Here is an 18,830-nt window from a genome sequence, read left to right as displayed (position 1 = left end):
TTTGGCTAGTTTCAATATGATTGGTTTATTTTGCAAGTTTATATATTTCGGTTTACTCTTTTAAAATTTTTATCCAAGAAGGGTCTATAGGATTCATTACATTCTCAGAAGATTCATTACACACACCCAAAAATTCAGAAACATTTTTCTCGATGCTGGAGATAAAAGTAGTGGACAATTCAGATAAGATCCCTCCTTCCAAGAAACTTACCTTGGGGGAATGAGGAAAGAGGGAGGTAAAAAACAATTAACAAAGAAATAATCTGCAGAATTTCAGGCGGTCATGAGAGCTACATACATAAGTTATATATAATCACACACACACATAAAATGTGCCAATAAATGTATATGCATTTTACGAAAGGAAAAAACAGTATTCAATTTGTAATAAGTCATATTTGACTTTTATAATTACAAGAGGTGCTCAACGTGACTTGTATTCATTTTTTGTTATCACTATATATTATTACAATTTTAATACTTTTTTTTTCTTTAGATGTGTATATGTTTTTTGGCACACCCTGTATATTCTATATGTTATATATATGGAATGTGATTAGAAGTAGGTAACTACAAGGAACTAGACATAGAACAGACATGGTGGACAACCCCTGGCAAAGAGAACAACCAGTATGAGGCTCTCCGGTGGGGTACCTGAGTGTGACCACCAAATAGCCAGAGGCCAGTTGGCTGAAGTGATGGAGGAGGAAAAGGTGGATCATTTTAAATGAGTAGTGTAGGAGGAAGAAGAGAAACCACATCTTGTTGGCTTGGGTAATAAATTTCTATTTTATTCTAATTACGTTGTGCATTCATTGGAGATTATTTTTTAACTGTAGTAAAAATGCACATAATGTAAAATTTACCGTCTTAACCATTTTTAAGTGTACAGTTCAGTGGCAATAAGGGCATTCACCTTGCTGTTGTGTAACTCATCAACACCCTTCATCCACCGAACTCTTTTCATCTTGCAAAACTAAAGTTCTGTACACATTAAATGATAACCCCCTCCCCACCCCCATTGCCGCCTTTCCCCAGCATTGGAGATTTTTGAGTGGGGCAGTGACCAGCTGTGTTTTAAATTTTTAAAATATGATTCCATTTTTTTTTGAGACCGAGTTTTAGTTTGTAGCCCTCGGTAGAGTGCTGTTGCGTCACAGCTTACAAAAACCTCAAACTCTTGGGCTTAAGTGATTCTCTTGTTTCAGCCTCCCAAGTAGCTGGGACTACAGGCATCGCCACAATGCCTGCCTGTTTTGTTGTTGCAGTTGTCATTGCTTTAGCTGGCCCTGGCCGGGTTTGAACCAGCCAGCCCAGGTGTATGTGGCCAGCACCCTAACCACTGAGCCTGACTCCATTTTTTTAATGAAAAAATGTTGCTAATTATGACAACAGGAAACCAGTTAGGAAATGCTGCAGGTGAGAGACAATAGTGGATGAACTGTGGGGTTATCAGAAGATGGGTTTGAAAGGAACTTGGGCAGTAAATCAGACAGGATTGAGTGAAGCATTGGAACAGGTATGGAGGGGGCTTGGGTTCTCTTTCAGACATGCTAAGTCTGAGTTGACTCCTTGACATCCAAGTGGTAGGTGTGCAACAGTTGCACAAGTCAAGAGCTCAGGGAAAAGACCAGCATATATTTGGGAGTCAAGGGCAAGTGGACAGTATTTATAGACGTGGATGAGGTAATCCTGGATGACAATATAGGTAAAGGAGAAGCCCAAGAATAACCCCTGGGGGTGCTGCCATTGTTTAGAGGTCAAACTGAGATGAAGAGGACTTTATGAATGTTTTAGACAATCTAACTTAGTATCCTAGTGCTGCAGGAACTTGGATTTGTGCTCACACAAAGAGGTGGAGCTACCAGTTGAGAGTCCCATCATCCTGGTTTTAGCCAGGTCAAGAGAGGCTCTGAGAGAGGGCAATCTCATCTTCTAACTTACCTCTATATCTGGGACATCTAAGATGGGATGGAAGATGAAAGGAGATCAAGGAGATCAGGATCAAGGAGAAATTGTTCACAATTTGAAAGCAGTCAACACTGTGTATTTAGAAACACATTATGTGAATGTAATTAATATATTAACTAAAGAAAGAAGAGGTAAATATTTCATTATAGAAAAATCTTTGAGTGTCTTTTGTCTTTCTATAAATTAATGGTGCTAAACATGCATTTTAATCTCCTGTTATATCATATTATATACATATAATATCTTAATAACTCTTTGATTGATCATGTGAGGTTTAAGAAGTGGCCCCAAAACAAGTTTGAAAAATTATGTCATTTTTCTGTTTAATCTTTTTTGCAGGGGGGTGGTCAATGAAAACATATCCAAGTGTTCTTAATTTACGTGATCTTTAAGCCCCTAATAGTTTATCATCCCTAAATGTATTTTTGAAAAATCGATTTTACAACACAGGGTATAAGATAGAATGGAGAAAGTCATTCTGTTCTTCTTAGCTGATCCCCAGAGCCTGACCTCTTGGCTGGAATTCTAATGAATGAATTACGGAAATAGGGAATGTCTTTGGACTTGAGTTCCCACGATTGCGATAGTTTACAGTTTGCTAATTATTCAGGTTAGCCCCTTTGTTCCAGAAAAGCACTCTGTCGTTTGCAAGCGTTCCTCTTTGCCATTTGCAACCATTTGGGAAATGGAAATAGGAAGCAGTAGCTTCTTAGAAAAACTCTAGATGAATGGAACAGGAACTGCCAATTTTGCAAAATATAAGAGGAACTGTTGATCTTGTACATTATAGTTTTGCCTTATTTGTTCTCCTTTGCTAGGCGGCCTGTTCTGATGATGTGTGTCATACTCACCACATTGCCCAGCTTCACCTTTTCGGTAGCAGTGACCGAGGTATGGAATTTTGATTTCTTCTGCTGCAAGATTTTGAGGGTTTTTTTTTTTTTTTTTTTTAAATAAAATGTCCTGTTATTGACATTTGATAGAGCAGTGGGCCCAACAAATGTCTTAAGGTTTACTTAAATTTCGTCTTCTTCCAGATTGCAATCTACATATTTAAAGTACTAAAGTCATTGATTGTTACCTCTGAGATTATGGAGGAAAATTCAGCAGCCAAGTTTTTTTTTAAATATTACTTTTCTGTTTGTGAGACAGAATTGTTATTTTGAAATAATAAAAAAGTGAGGAATTTGAAAGTGCATCTGCAATCCGTTTCTCTTACCAACCTGATGTTTTTCATGATCATCTTTGGTTCTGAATGAATGACAGACTCCAAGGGAAAAACCACTTACACTGACCTTCGATAAGTTACCTGTTGATAAATAATTTGCACATGCTATTTATTCGAAAAGAGCTCTGAGTTTATGTTTTGATTAAATATAGCTTCAAAAGGACTTTTGGATCGGCTTTAGGGCAGGAATGTTATAGGCAGAACTTTCAGGGTGTGAGAACTTTATCATCCAGGAGAGTCCTAGGAGAATGCTTACTAATCTTATTAATTTGCGAGGTGCTGTGAAAGATACAAATTTTGAATCCCCAAAGTACACAACTGAAATTCCTTTGTGATATTTTGTTTATTAATTGGATAGATACTCATTAAGTGCATATTACAGGCGAGGTACTGTTAGATAGTGGAAGTAGAGCACTCGGGAATTATGTATGGCAGAGTCTCTGGCCTTCAGTAATTATTTACTGACAGTGGAGATTCAAATAAACAAGAGATTAAAACAAGTATCATAATGTTGTGAGAGAGGTGAGTACCAAGTAATGTTTGTTATTAGAAATTACTTGCTTGTTAGAATATGTCCTAGACACTATTTGAACAGTGTATGAATGTGTGAAATGACATTGAAAGACCCACAGATGTGCTTTGCATCAGATAAATGTTTCGGTCTAGATTTGTCATTTCCACCCCCTTTCACCACAAAGACCTTGTAAATCACTTGGGAGGTCCCCAAGAGCTATAAAAATTCAGTTTAAACCTTTCAAGGAGCAGCATGGTTATAAAAGGACAGTGTGTCTGGGGTTCAATGGCCCTTCCTAGTTCTTTTTTAAGATATTTCATCTCCTTTAGAACACAGGGAAAAAGGCAATGTCTGGGGAAAAAAAGATATTTCATTTCCTGTTATGTATTTTCTTTCTCTCTCTCTCTCTTTCTCTTTTCTCTCTCTCTCTCTCTCTTTTTTCAAACAGAGTTGCATTCTGTTAACTTGGGTGAAGTGCCGTGGCATCATCATAGTTCACAGCAACCTCAAACTCCTGGGCTCAAGAGATCCTCTTCCCTTAGTTTTTCTATTTTTAGTGGAGATGGGGTCTTGCTTTTGCTCAGGCTGGTCTCAAACACCTGAGCTCAAGCAATCCACCCACCTTGGCCTCCCAGTGTGAGAAGATTGCAGGCGTGAACCACCTCACCCAGCCTTGTGCTCTCACTCGCTGGCTCTCCTCTTTTTTGACAGATTCTTATTCCATCACCCAGGCTAGAATGCAGTGGAGTTATCATAGCTATAATAGCTCACAGCAACCTTCAATTCCTGGGCTAGGTGATGGTCCTGCTTCAGCATCCCAAATAGCTGGGACTATAGGCGCCCACCATCATGCCTGGCTAATTTTTTATTTTTACTATAGTCTCACTCTTCCTCAGGCAGGTCTCAAACTCCTGACTTCCAACAATCCTTTGGCCTTGGTTCCCAGATTGCTAGGATTACAGATCTAACCCACCGTGCCTGGCCCTTTTTTCTTTTTTTTATTATTTAATTTTCACGGAAGCCTAACACACAGAGAAGCACACAAAATGTAAATGTACAATTCCAATAGAGCACCGCAAAGCCAGTCCCTGTGTAAACACTAGTCAGGACCAGAAGTTAAACTCAGCCACCTCCATGCTTCTTGTGATGACTCTTTCTCTCCTCTCCAGAGCTAATTTCTACCTCGAATTCTAATAGGACAGATTAGTTGGCCTGTTTTTGAAATATTCACATTAAAAACTATGGCTGTGAGAGTCATTCATGTTTAGAGGTATAACCATAACTCGTTCATTTTTATTGCTGTGAAATATTTCATTTTATGAAGATAATGCAGTTTTTTAAAAAAAATGTATGGGTTCTACTCCTGATGGCTGTTTCAGTTGTTTGCAATTTTGGCAATTACAAGTATTACTGCAGTGAACATCCTTGAACATGAGTATCTCTTGGTGTGCATGTGCAAATGTTGGTTAACATACACAGGTTAACATACATTGGTTAAATACACAGGAATAGGATGGATATGTCCTATGATATTCAAATTTAAATGGTAACAGGTCAGATCACACAGTTTTCCATGGAGAGTATACCGAGTGTGATAGCTCTTGTCTAGAGATCTCTAGCAGAGAATGAGCGTTCCTGTTGCTCCATTTCCTAACCAGCACTTGCATCGTACGTCTTTTTGTTCCAGTTATGCTGCTGGGTGCATTTCTGAATCTCATTGATGTTTTAAATTGCATTTTTCTAATATTTAATGATGTTAAGCATCTTTTCATTTTGCCCCTTTTTTAAAATGGTTTTGCTCATCTCTTAAAAATTGATTTGGTCTGTAAAACTGGTGTATGGTGCCCCATGATCGCATTAATGTACACAGCTATGATTTAATAATAATAAAAAAAATAAAAATTGATTTGGAAGAGTTATTTACATATTCAGATTCCTGGTCCTCTGCTGATTATGTACATTCATGCTCCTTGACTTTCCTTCGTACTTTCAATGGTATCTTTTCATGAAAAGAAGTTCTTAATTTAAAAATAGTCTAATTTATCAATTTCTTTTCTTTTAAAGTGAAAATCCATTTGGAATTGCTTTTTATATATGTTGTGCAGTAAGGGGGTAATCAAACTTCTTTTTCAGATAATATCCAATGGATTGAGCATTATTTATTTAAAAAAATAAATCGCTCCTAGGGCAGTGCCTGTGGCTCATTCGGTAAGGCGCTGGCCCCATATACTGAGGGTAGTGGGTTCAAACCCGGCCCCGGCCAAACTGCAACCAAAGAATAGCTGGGCATTGTGGCAGGCGCCTGTAGTCCCAGCTACTTGGGAGGCTGAGGCAAGAGAATCGCTTAAGCCCAGGAGTTGGAGGTTGCTGTGAGCTGTGTGAGGCCACGGCACTCTACCGAGGGCCATAAAATGAGACTCTGTCTCTACAAAAAAAAAATATAATAATAATAAAATAAATCGCTCCTTCTCTTCGTTATAAATCAAGTGGGTGTATTTGCGATCCCATGCTGAACTTTCTGGCCTGTCTCACTTCCTGATTTTCTGTCCTTTGCTAACACCACACTGCCTTAATTCTTGTAGCTTTATAATAATTCTTTTCCTCTGTCTCTTTTTCTTTTTTTTCCAGAGGTTCTTGCTCTTTGTATTTCCATATAAATTTTAGAATCAGCCTGTCATTTTCCACAGAAGTTTGAAATATTGAGTTTTCATTACATTGGTATCATTTTAAAAAAAAATCTTACTTTCTAACTCTCCATCATAGGTATGTAAGAATGACATACCTATCTGTGTTGGGGAGACTTCCTGCATATGCAATCATGCAGTCTACAAATCATGATATTTTGTTTTTATTTTTTCCCAGTGTTTGTACTATTGATTTCCTTCTTTTGTTGATTATGCTGGCCCACATCTCTAGTATTAACACAATATTGAATAGACGTGCTCATGGGGGTGTCTTTGTCTTATTCCTGATCTCACAGGGAACACTTTCAACATTTCACCATTAATATGATAATTGCCATAGGATTTTGTAAGTACTTTAAAAGAAGATGAAGAAGGGCCCTAAAGTTTCGATGGGCTTACCTGGGCTCTCCCTTCTCAGAAGATCCTAAATGTTGATATTGGTCCCCCATGTAGCTCTCAGAAGCTCTGCTTGGCAGTAGAGTTGGAAGGAATTATCTGTTCCACTAAGACAGGGAGCCTACTATTCTATTTTTGTGTGATTTGCCAAGCTGTATCTTTAACTGAAAACTCTTCCATTGATACGAATCTTCATCTTTAGAACTGACTCAAAACCTTATAGAGTTTTAAACCTGAGAAGCTGAAGAACAAGTTTCTAGTGTTGTTTATTTTTAGTAAATGTTAATTTACAATTAATTTAGTGCTGCTTTTGGATTACTTGGGAGCATTTTGAACAAAGAAAGCACACTAATTTAATGCTTCTAAATGGTTTTCTAAAAACAGATTCAAAAGAACATCAATGGTTCTGCTGATGTCCTACCTGATATGTTACCTGACCTGCCTGTGTCTTTGGTCCTGTCATCCTTGATTGTAGTTGATATCATTGAAAAACTCAGGATACATCCTCTTAGAGGGAGTCAAAAGAGTAAGTATTCTTTTAACTATGAATGTTTTTAAAAGATTGATGTATCTCTCATCTTCCTACCACTCTGTATTCTGATGACATATCTGATGACATCTTAGTGCAAACCTTTCTGATAGGAGATTGCAAAGGAAGACATTTAAACCTAATTATTTTTACATTTACCTTGACTGTGAGGTAGTCATGTCTTACTTACATTTTGTAGTACTAGTAAGTTACCAAATATTTAATACCAAAACCTTCATTTTGGCAAGACAATTATCTAAGAAAATTGTTAGAGATTTATGTTTTTCTGGAACTTTCTCAAAACTTTATGTGTAAATGGATTAATGAAGAGTTTAGTATGGACGCCTTTTGCTGCAGGTATCAATATGATTACAGCAGTTATGTCCTAGAGAATTATGTGTTTTTAACTGTAGATTATAAAATAGTCAAAGATCTCACTAATAACACCAAGATATGCCACATTCCTCCAAAGTGACCAGTTCAAGCTAAATACAGTTTGGCCTTGAAAAAAAGCATCCTGTTAATGGAATATTTTGTTTGTTCGGTCATAAATTCCAGCTGTCCTTCAATGTCATGTGATAGTGTCCGTGTTTAATTTGCAGTATTTGCATGCTCGTTATTAGATGGCTAAGATTTTGTCATGTTGCACTCATTTCGAATGGGCAGGTCTTGTAAGTTTGCTCCTGATGGGACCCATGTGGTAGACTGAGTGAGGCTCTAATACTTCCGAGTGACAAGGGTAACCCCTCGAGTCAGTGAGTCATTTGTGGGTCATGTCTCACCACCCATCCACTTTTTTCTGCTCTGATTGAAAGCAAAACTGAGTTGGAGGCCACCAGGAAATCTGAGACTCTGCGCACTCTGCATTTTGTACTTTGTCCTCGAGTGGGAGATGATGGACATGTTATGTTTAGCAAAACACAGGTGACAGATGGAGCCATCTGTTGAGGAATAGGCCCTCTCAAGTAAGATCTGCCCTCTGGAGCCAAGCATATCCATCTTAAACTTAAGAGATTTGGGAATCTCCAAACCTTTTGCTACAGCTATGGATTCTTGAAGGACACTAGTCTATTTTTAAATTAGGCTTTTTTTTTGAGATGGGGTCTTACTATATAGCCCAGGCTGGTCTTGAACTTCTGGGTGTAAGTCATTCTCTTGCCCCAGCCTCCTGGAATAGCTGGGATTGATTATAGGCCTGCACCCCTGCACCCAGCTTCAAATTGGCTTGTTTTGATGATTCTATTTTCCATAGTAACGTAAACTTTCTGTCCAAGTTAAAAGTTCCTTTTATAAGAGAAATACACATGTATGTTTTGGGGAATAAATCGGTGGCATGTTAGTTTTGTTAGTGGCGCGTTGGATTTTTAAAGGAGAATTGCCCTTGTATCCCGAAGTGGTGATGATGACACTGAGAACTGAAATGAAAGGACACCCAAAGAAGAAGTGGGCACTGGGAGAAGACTCTAGAACATTTTGTACAACAGCTGCTTCTTAACTTGAACAGCCTCTCTCGAGCTCTTCTCTGCCCATATTCAGGAAGGTTAATGTCTGGTTTGTGTAGATTTACCATTATTTACTTATTTTTGAGACACAGTCTTTGTCACTCTGGGTAGAGTGTCATGGCATCATAGCTCACAGCAACCTCAAACTGTTGGGCTCAAGTGATGACCTGCCTCAGCCTCCTGAGGAGCTGCAGGTCCCTGTCACAATGCCAGCTACGTTTTTTTTTTTAGAGATGGGATTTCACTCTTGTTCAGGCTGGTCTTGAACTCCTGAGCTCAAGCAATCCGCCCACCCTGTATCCCCGAGTGTTAGTATTACAGGCATGAGCCATCAGGCCCAGCAGTTTTACCATACACTTTAAGAAAACTAGTATTCATTCAAAATGCCTTTGTAAATATGAATAATGCATGCATTTAACTTTTATGCAAAATTTGAATTCAAACAGTCTCCTACCCTCCTTCAAACATCCATATTAATAAAATAAATTATGTGAATTTTGATTCCATGGGGTATTCTCATTTATTCCCTGGAACATAAATTAATACCTAAACACATGAATATAATTCTTAATACATAAATCTGTACCTAAGCAAGTGTATGCTATAAATGTGGCTTCATTACATGGGGCACTTCAGAATCAAAGAAGTAGGGTCATGGTGGATGAAGAACAAGGTATAGAATAATTTGGCTTCCTGAGGGAAATATGGGGAATGTGACTATTTTCTGTGCTCTATCCATATAGAGCACAGAAAAATGTGCAGGCCTGTCTGTTAGCTTACAGCAATTTTGCCTTTATAACGGATAGAACCAAGGTAATCTGTAATTTCTAGATTTACAGACTCTCTTGCATCACCCCATCCATCTAAATGCCAAGCTATAAAACTGATCTTGCTGCAGATTTTCCAAATTTTAAAATAGAAATCTACCTATGAAATATACTTATGCCTAAAGCATTCTTCACTGGACCAAGGAATCCTTTCCACTAACTTTTTGTTACTATTGGAAATACTTCAGTAGCAAGTGATGACCGTGTAACAACTTCTACGTGTCAGGTACGTTGAGACTCACATGGGAATATTTTTCTGATTCATACATCTCTGAGGCATGACAGGTGTACATGGTGCCTAAGATTGTCAACACCCTGTCCCCTGAGCAAAGGACAAGCATACAAAGGATAGCTCACATGTCCCCCACTCTTTCTAGAGTGGGGGTACAAATGACAGCACTTTAACATTGCCAGCTGAGTTAGCTGAGTCTCGACCTGTGGATGACAGGCTGTTCCTCGCCTCTTCTCCTCTCATCTTGTTTCTGCTCTGGTTTTAAAACTGGACCCAGTGTCAGTTTCCTATGCCCTTGTTTGTTGGTCCAGACCATTAAATATCTCACGGCTTCTGCTTCACTGTCTGTTTCTCATTCTCACACACAATCCCCTGCCCCGCACTAGTGCCCATCACTCCTGCAGGACTCTGCTCCAAACGCTTCTGCTGTCACTGGCCTCGGGGATCCCGGCTGATGTGCTGCTGGTGCTGTAGACTGATGACCTTTCTTCTGCCAGTTGGAATATTGGCTTCCTTCCACTGAGTTCCACTTTTCTCAAGAGGTTCCAAACAGAGTAACTGGAATAGCTATTTTTTTTTTTTTTTTAACTCTAGAATGAGTATGTCTGATGGATTGGCTAGGCTTCAATGACTTCAGGTGGTGGCCTTTCTACTCTCCTGGAAACCATCAATTTTTCTCCTATTGTTACACCACATGGCTGAACCTGGCAGCTTTGTTCTATGGGGTCTTGTCCTTTCTCCTTCCATCCAATGTACCTATGTGAACCCCAATCACGATCACCATTAGATTCCCCTCCCAGCCACCACTGAGATTCTTTAACCCCCATACACGAGGGCGTCCATGGTTGGGGTGGGAGTATTCAGCCCCACCTTCACAACTCCTTTGAATAGTATTTGTAGCCCAGCCTGGATGCCATGTTACAAAGTTGTATATAAGACCATATTATATAGTCTATAGCATTATAGACCAGGCCATTGAGGAAACCCTGATTTGATTTGAGGTGTTGGAAGTCAGAAAAGACTAAACAGAAGACATAGGTGGCGGGTTCTGTGGGAGTCTGCAGACAGACTTGGTGAAGAAAGCTTTTTATGAAGAAGAAAGACTGGGCTTCTGGGAACGCGTGTGTGCTTTCTGTGAATGGGTGTGTATGGGAAATAAAAATAACTTTGCTTGGATTTCACACCCTAAATCAACAAACCAGTGGCAGAAAAGCAAGTTTCCTTCTTACAACCAGCTACTGCTTCTTTATTGAGTAGTTCTTCTAAACACCAGCAAAGCTACTCCAAGAGACTGTAAAAATTTGCATGTGTGCATGTGTGTGAGTTGGGAGAGGGGAAACTGAACTGGAGGGGGGGTCTCTGCATGCTCTAATTCCTACTTCAGCCATATTTACACAATGTTTGTTTGTTTAAGAGTTGGTGTTTTATGTGATATTTCATTTGGGAACAAAAAGGTTATTCTGCTAGATATTTGAAAGTCATTCATCCAGGACAGCCTTCAGAGGGGCAGAACGAATCTCTCTCCTAACTGAGGTCACAACTCTCCATTTTTGCAGGCCCAGCTCCTAGGAATCATGATTTTGCACCTCCTAGAGCAGTGGTTTTTGACCTTTTATTTTATCTCATGGCACACTTGAACCTATAGTAAACTTCCGTGACACACTTAAATGATGCTGATCAAAAAAAAAAAAAAAAGAATATAAAAGTACACGTGATCCCATCTCAGGGTGGGCAAGGGACTGGGAGAGAAACTTCTCTAAAGAAGACAGACGCACAATCTACAAACACATGAAAAAAAGCTCTTCATCCTTAATCATCAGAGAAATGCAAATCAAAACTACTTTGAGATATCACCTAACCCCAGTAAGAGTAGCCCACATAACAAAATCCCAAAACCAGAGATGTTGGCGTGGATGTGGAGAAAAGGGAACACTTCTACACTGCTGGTGGGAATGCACACTAATACATTCCTTCTGGAAGGATGTTTGGAGAATACTTAGAGACCTAAAAATAGACCTGCCATTCGATCCTATAATTCCTTTACTAGGTTTATACCCAGAAGATCAAAAATCACAATATAACAAAGACATCTGTACCAAAATGTTTATTGCAGCCCAATTCATAATCGCTAAGTCATGGAAGAAGCCCAAGTGCCCATCGACCCACTAGCAAATTGTGGTACATGTATACCGTGGAATATTATGCAGCCTTCAAGAAAGATGGAGACTTTACCTCTTTCATGTTTACATGGATGGAGCTGGAACATATTCTTCTTAGCAAAGTATCTCAGGAATGGAAGAAAAAGTATCCAATGTACTCAGCTCTACTATGAAGCTAATTTATAGCTTTCACATTAAGGCTATAACCCAACTGTAGCACAAGACTATGAGGAAGGGGCCAAGGAAGGGGAAGGGAGGAGGGAGGTTAGGGTAGAGGGAGGATAATGGGTGGGGCCACACCTATGGTGCATCTTAGAATGGGTACAGGCGAAACTTACTAAAGGCAGAATACAAATGTCTACATATAATAACTAAGAAAATGCCATGAAGGCTACGTTAAACAGTTTGATGAGAATATTTCAGATTGTATATGAAACCAGCACATTGTACCCCTTGATTGCACTAATGTACACAGCTATGATTTAACAATAAAAAAAGAGAGAAAAATACCATAATAAAAAAAAAGAATATACTTACTATGAAAAAAGAATATACTTACTGTACTTTGAACATCTTTGAAAAATAATTTAATTAATGATCTTTAAAAATGTTTGCAGCACACTGGTTGACAATCACTGACCTAGAGGCAAAGTGAACACCCATCTTAGATTTTATATGTGGCTGCTCCTGCTCTGGAGCTGTTTCAGCTTTATAAGGAGCTCAAGCCCATCCTGGTGGGTAGACAAGGCCCAATACCTTCAACGAACAGATAACTATTTTTGACATGCTGTTTTGAATTTTTTAATTCTCATGTTTTGTTTTTCCAAAAGATACATACCCATTTTAAAAGATTATAAAATAGAGGTAAACAAAGAGAACAAAAAGGGAAATCAGCTTTAAATACACTTGTAGACTAGACATTTATAACTGATTGCATCTTTCCATTCATCAGTTGAAGAAACCTATTTTGTAAGTTTTTTTTTCCTTAACAATGCATGATGGATATCATTCTTGTTATTACGTCTTCTATTGCACCCTTTTTATTCATCCAGTGATATTCCATTATATTCATGAACTGCAATGTATCTAGCTAATCCCCTGTTGTTGGACAGCTACATTTGTTCTAGTTTTTAATTATTACAAACACTGTGGTTCTGACTCTTGCTCAGAAGTACAAAGGGTTGACAAGTAAAGGACAGCTGGAAAGATAAGCCAATGTGTCTTTGTGCTGGGAAAGGGAGACGAGGAATATGAATGGTGCAGGTGGTCTGTGTTTAAAGGGCTGCTGTGCTGTGTATGGGTCAGACGCCACTTAAAGAGGTGACTGGCGAAACAGACCCTGGAGATGGAGAGAGTTAAACCTGCTGCTGGATGAGAGCTGGGTGACATCAGGATGATGACTGCAGAGTGTCCTCAGAAGACCTGGGGCATCTACTCCTGCCCAGATGCCTTGGCAACAACACTGCCAGAAGAAAATGACTACTATGGACTGTCTCTGCTCATGCAGAGAATTATAGAGGGGGCCATAAAGGGATTGTATAAATGGGCGGGATGCGGGCCAAGGGTGGTTTGGCATTACTAGGGCTATCTGTGTGGGCAGAGCCAGCTTGCTAGAGGTGAGGTCAACAGGCTATTTGCGTGGAAAACCTCAGAGCTCTGCAAAGGAGGCAGTTTCCACTGTCACATTGGTGAGAGGTGCCAGGTATGATGTTGGCAGGGGAAGGTTTTCAAATAAATCTGCTCACGGTGGCCCTAGTCCAATTTCTGCTGTGTAGTCTTTTAATATCCAGAGACTAAGGTCAGTGGTGCAGGGACTTCCGCCACACAGATGACAATTTCCTTTGCTTAGATGTGGAATTCCTGGCTCAAAGTCCATGTACGATTTTAAGGTTTTTGATATGTGTAGTCAACTTCCTCCCTCTAAAGAGTATCTTCATTTTACCCTCTGAAGGGTTCACAAGAAAACACCTGTTTCTCTTCAACCTTGAAACACCAGATCATTTATTTCATTTTATCTTCATCATAGGCAAATTAGTTGCCTTTGTAATTTGCCTTCTGAAGTAGTAGTTGTTTAACATTTTCTCATAGTTTTATCACCTATTTGTATTTTATTAAATGCCATATACCTGTACTTATGTCCTTGATCAGTTTTTCTGTTGGTATGTCCATTCTGTTTTTTCACTCCTGATTCAGAGTTCTATAGTTTTTTTTTTTTTGAGTTCTAAAATTATTAAGGGTGTTAAGTTTTGCCTGCCATAGATATAGTGTGCATTGCAGTGTTATGATCGGCCTTTTAAATTTACGATGGTGTTTTTCACATAGAGAATTTTTAATTTTGACATAGTTCAAGCTATCCATATTTCCTTTATGGTTCAAGTCTTGGGCATTATGCTTAAAAAGTCTTTATTCACTACCAGTGAAAATTATTTCCTAATCATTCTCCCTCCAATTTAAAAATTGTTCTAAACATATAGGCACTTAGATCTTCTTCTGTATATTTCTTCAACAAATTTTACATGTAAATATTTAATGAAGAAACATACAAACTTGTTAATGGATGAGTAACCCAGTAAGTTAGGCATGATAATCGATGTATTTATTTCCTTGACTGTGGGCAAAGTTTTTAGACCTCTGCCTCTACTATATTTCTTTCTGTTTCTTCTGATACTTTGAACATATAAAAAGCACTTAATAGTACACTTTCCAAGCATTAATGCCAGGCACAGCCACTCCAGATGAACTGAGTTAGGATTTCTGGAGCTGCAACTTGAGCATAGGTAGATTTTTACAAAGAAAACTCTCATGAGTGACTCTGAGTTGTATCTCTAATTAAGAGCACGGTCCTCATTCTTGACTGTAGATTACAATCAACTAAGGGGCTTTAAAAATTTTTGATGCCTACATTGCACCCATGTAGTTAAATCATACATTTAGGACCCAGGCTCTACTGATTGTTAAAGCTCCCCAGTGGGTTCACCATTCTGAAGGTAATAGGGAGAAAGAAAGTGGGTGCAATTTATACCTGACGATGTCCCGATTTCTTTGTGAAATAGGAAGCAGATTTTCTGCCTGGAACAGTAGAGATGGAGAGAAGGGAGAAAACCCAACAGAAAGGGGAAGCTCTGGGTAACCACAGGGGAGTGGAAGTGAAGCGAGCGGGGGACGGGGAGCTGGACGGGTGAGCCATGTGCACACTGCAGGCCAAGGGTGGGACGAGGAATTTGTTCTTCCACCCAGAGAAAAACCCATGGAGGCTTTTTTCCTCCATGAGACTCAGAAATCTGGATATTGAATGTTGAAAAAAAAGAACAGCAGGATTGATCCAGGGGTGGGAGTTTGCAAAGCAGGAATGGAAGAGGGGGAAGGAATTGTTCCTTTCTCAGTTATTTTTTCTTGTTATGACTTACAAAATCATAATTTCTGTTTTTATTTTTTGAGACATAATCTCACTCTGTCACTCTGGATAAAGTACTGTGGCATCCTAGCTCACAGCAACTATAAACTCCTGGGATCAAGTGATCCTCGTCTCAGCCTCCCAAATAGCTGGGACTACCAGCGCCTGCCACTGTGTCCGGCTGTTTTTAGAGACGGGGTCTCACTTTTGCTCAGGCTGGTCTCAAACTTTTGAGCTCAAGTGATCCGCCCATCTCAGCCTCCCAGAGTGCTGGGATTATAGGCATGAGCCACCACAACTGACCTGAAATCATAATTTCTTAAAACTAACGCCAAAGGTAAGTTTTACTGAATTAGGAGCCACCTGTTAACATATATGTGGGAGCTCATAGCCATGGGTTTCCACTAGAATCACCAGAAGAGTCTTTTAAAGATACACACATATGCTCTCTGCCCGCTGATGAACAGATGGGGGCGCAGAACCTGGCATCTGTAGTGTTTTTAAATCTCCCCAAGCAAATTCTGATGCACAACCTGACTGAGAACCCCTGATTATAGGAAGCACCGGGCGCAGCGACAGATACTGCGTTGAAAGCTGAGAGGCCAAATCCAAATTCTTAAAGGAACTGGCTTTCCATATTTCCTTGCAATGGAACTCATCACATGTTAACCAAACAGAATGTAAGAGATGTCTCAGAGGTTAAAAAAAAAAAAAAAAAAAAAAAGAGGGTGCTGCTTTCCTCTGAATAAAATGAATGGCATTTTGAGTTCCTCTTTGGTTCTTTTTAAGAAATAGCTTACTATACAGTATGAGGCCAGTGTGTGAGCTGGGTTTCCATAATGTGTTGTTTTGCAATCTGTTTAGGGATGAGTATGAGGAACGCCGAGTCCGGAGGTTATGCCAAGAAGGGAGGGTATTTCCTTTCATACCCTCCCTTTGCCATTTAGAAAAAGTTTCAAGAAAGTATGTTCATTTTACAATTTTTTTCCTCCTTCTCAATAAGTAAGTGGCTATTTACTTGACCAGAGTGAGATAAGGGTAGAATTTCTGATTTATACTTTCTGATGAGATACCAGCTGTCAGAATTAGACCACGTGAATTGGGCCAAACACTGTACAGAAGTGAGCACCTTGCCAAGGGACCCAGAATGGCAGGTGCTATCAAAATGTTCAGTTAAGCCTCCCTTCAATTTTGAAAGCTTCACATGACTTTCACAAGTTGGCCTTAAATTGTTTTCTCCTTAATGGGCAAAAAAAAAAAAAAATTGTGAACAATTTTAGTATGTAAAATGACACTTGAGAGTTTAGAGGATGTGTTAGAAATAAGCATTTCAGGGAGACTGATGGGATTAAGGGAACGTAAAGAATTCAGCCTGCATTCCTTTAGAATTCCAAACCTTGCTTTCCATATCATTATGAACCAGGAAAGCTTATGATCCCAGTGTGAAATGAAAAGCCTAGGTCATTGATTTTCTTATCTTGAAGAGAGCTGATTGCCTGCATAATGTTTAGATGTTCTTGGTCTACAAGGAGGTTTTAGTTTACATTGTGTGTGTATTAATAGCGCCGGCCTGTCTATAGGAACATGGTTTTTCTCATGCTGGGTTTCCACTTGCTGTTTTGAGACCCCCAAGTCCTCCTATTTCTGGGTGTGTGCACATGTTGGGGGCGGGCGTTCCAAGGGCTGCTTCCTATGAGCTCACAAACACAATCTTCTCAGAGTCACACATCTATTCACCCTTTCTTCCCCCTCCTGGTGAGCCCTGTGACACTGCCTGGCAGGCCACCGAAATGCTTTGAGCCACTGCTGCTGCTGCAGTCCCTTTGTCTAAATGCCTCTGGGCTGTGCAAGTGCTATGCTGTGCTGACGGTCTGCTGGGCCCAGTGCCCTGTTATATCTTATCTTACTGTTGAGCTACACCGGTCCCCAGAAGGCTTTGCCAGGCACTCTCAGTGGCCTCCAGGGCTTGCCAGTGGGGTCAGTCCTCCTCCAGGACAGGGACCAGTGATTGACCCTACCTCTCAGAGTCTAGTCCGAGTGCACGCCACAGTCCTCCCGCCTATGGACTCTGGGGAATCACCATTGAGCCCAAGTTTTATGCTTTAGCTTCCTTACCTTACTGCAGAATGTTTTTCTCTCCAAGATGTTCATTGTTTCTGCACGCTAATACACTCCAGAAAAGAAATTGCTCCCACTTTTTGTTCAGCACATCTTGGTGGTGGATCTGTTCCATTCCCACATGAGGCACGCTGCTAGGTGCCAGCGATTCAAAGGAGAGCAAAAGCCGGCAGAGACCCCTTGGCATGGAACTCCCGGGCTAGCAGACATAGAGTGATATTAGTACACTACACTGGTGTCACCATGGGCCATTAAAGCCGTGATAGGCACTCTGAAGGCTGTGAATTAGGTTCATTCCCAGTAGGCATCCATTTTTGTCACCCAGCTCAAGTTCACACTGAGATTCCTAGCTGAAACCTGTGTCCAAGCCCTTAAAACTGCTAAATATTTATAATAATGGAGGAAATACTAGTAAGGCACATTTCAAATCTAAGTCTAAAATTATTTATGATTGGCAATGAGATAACTATGCATGCTTCTTGACATTTCATCTCACTTTCTATGTTTTATTTAAATATACCAAATAAATATTTCAGGGACCCATACAGGAATAAGAGAAAGTAAAAAAAAAAAAAAATCAGCATGCATTATCACATATATATATTTCTAGTCAAACATATCTAGAAATATATACCATATATAGATAATAAAAGTAATTTAATTTTCTAGTTGTTTAAAAACACATACATATTATAAATAAAACCACATTCTTTAGTCTCAACACATATCTACCAGGGAGAGCAGCTGGAATATCATAAATGAAAAACTGAAGTTTAGAAAGTTTTCTCAGTCTTGAAAAATGGAATATTTTAAAAGTGAGAATACGTTGTTGTCCATTTTTAACAATACTTGTCCAGTGGTGGTTGAATGTGTAGAGTAATGGTAGAGAGGAAAAGGGTTTTTAAACCATCTGACCTTTCAGCTGTGTCCTTTGACAAAAGAAGTCTCTTAAAATCCATTGCATAAAATCCAGAAATGACACATTTACTTATTGTCAGATTTAGGCAACGGAAGGCAGGGAACTGAAACTGAATCTCAGGGGTTTTGAGTTTACTAGATACCAATAGAATGAAGAAAGTAGCCACTACCATTTCCTAGCAGGGAAGGGAGGCCATGGGCTTTCCAGAATGGGGTGCACATTTGTCTTGAATTCATCACCACTGTCGTCATCCTGATTGTTGTTTGGTGAAAACTTGTGTACAGTTTTGCACACAAGCGGTACTGTGCTAGTCAGCATTTCACCAACTGCTTCTCTGGAGAAGGGGGGCGGGGGGGA

General features: G+C 39.6%; 1 protein-coding gene across 1 annotated transcript in view; it reads left to right on the top strand.

Annotated features, from left to right (window-relative positions):
* The window catches only part of TMEM236 (transmembrane protein 236), a 47,441-nt gene that overhangs the window by 11,157 nt on the left and 17,454 nt on the right, over window positions 1-18,830 (top strand). The window contains exons 2-3 of the mRNA XM_053572857.1: window positions 2,790-2,862; window positions 7,178-7,319. Coding sequence (XP_053428832.1) covers window positions 2,790-2,862; window positions 7,178-7,319 — 215 coding nt within the window. The remainder of the gene's footprint in view (window positions 1-2,789; window positions 2,863-7,177; window positions 7,320-18,830) is intronic.

Source organism: Nycticebus coucang, chromosome 20 (assembly GCF_027406575.1).
Source record: "Nycticebus coucang isolate mNycCou1 chromosome 20, mNycCou1.pri, whole genome shotgun sequence".
Lineage (NCBI taxonomy): Eukaryota > Metazoa > Chordata > Mammalia > Primates > Lorisidae > Nycticebus > Nycticebus coucang.
Note: the sequence above shows the minus strand (reverse complement) of the source record. Positions and strands in the feature narration are given on the sequence as shown.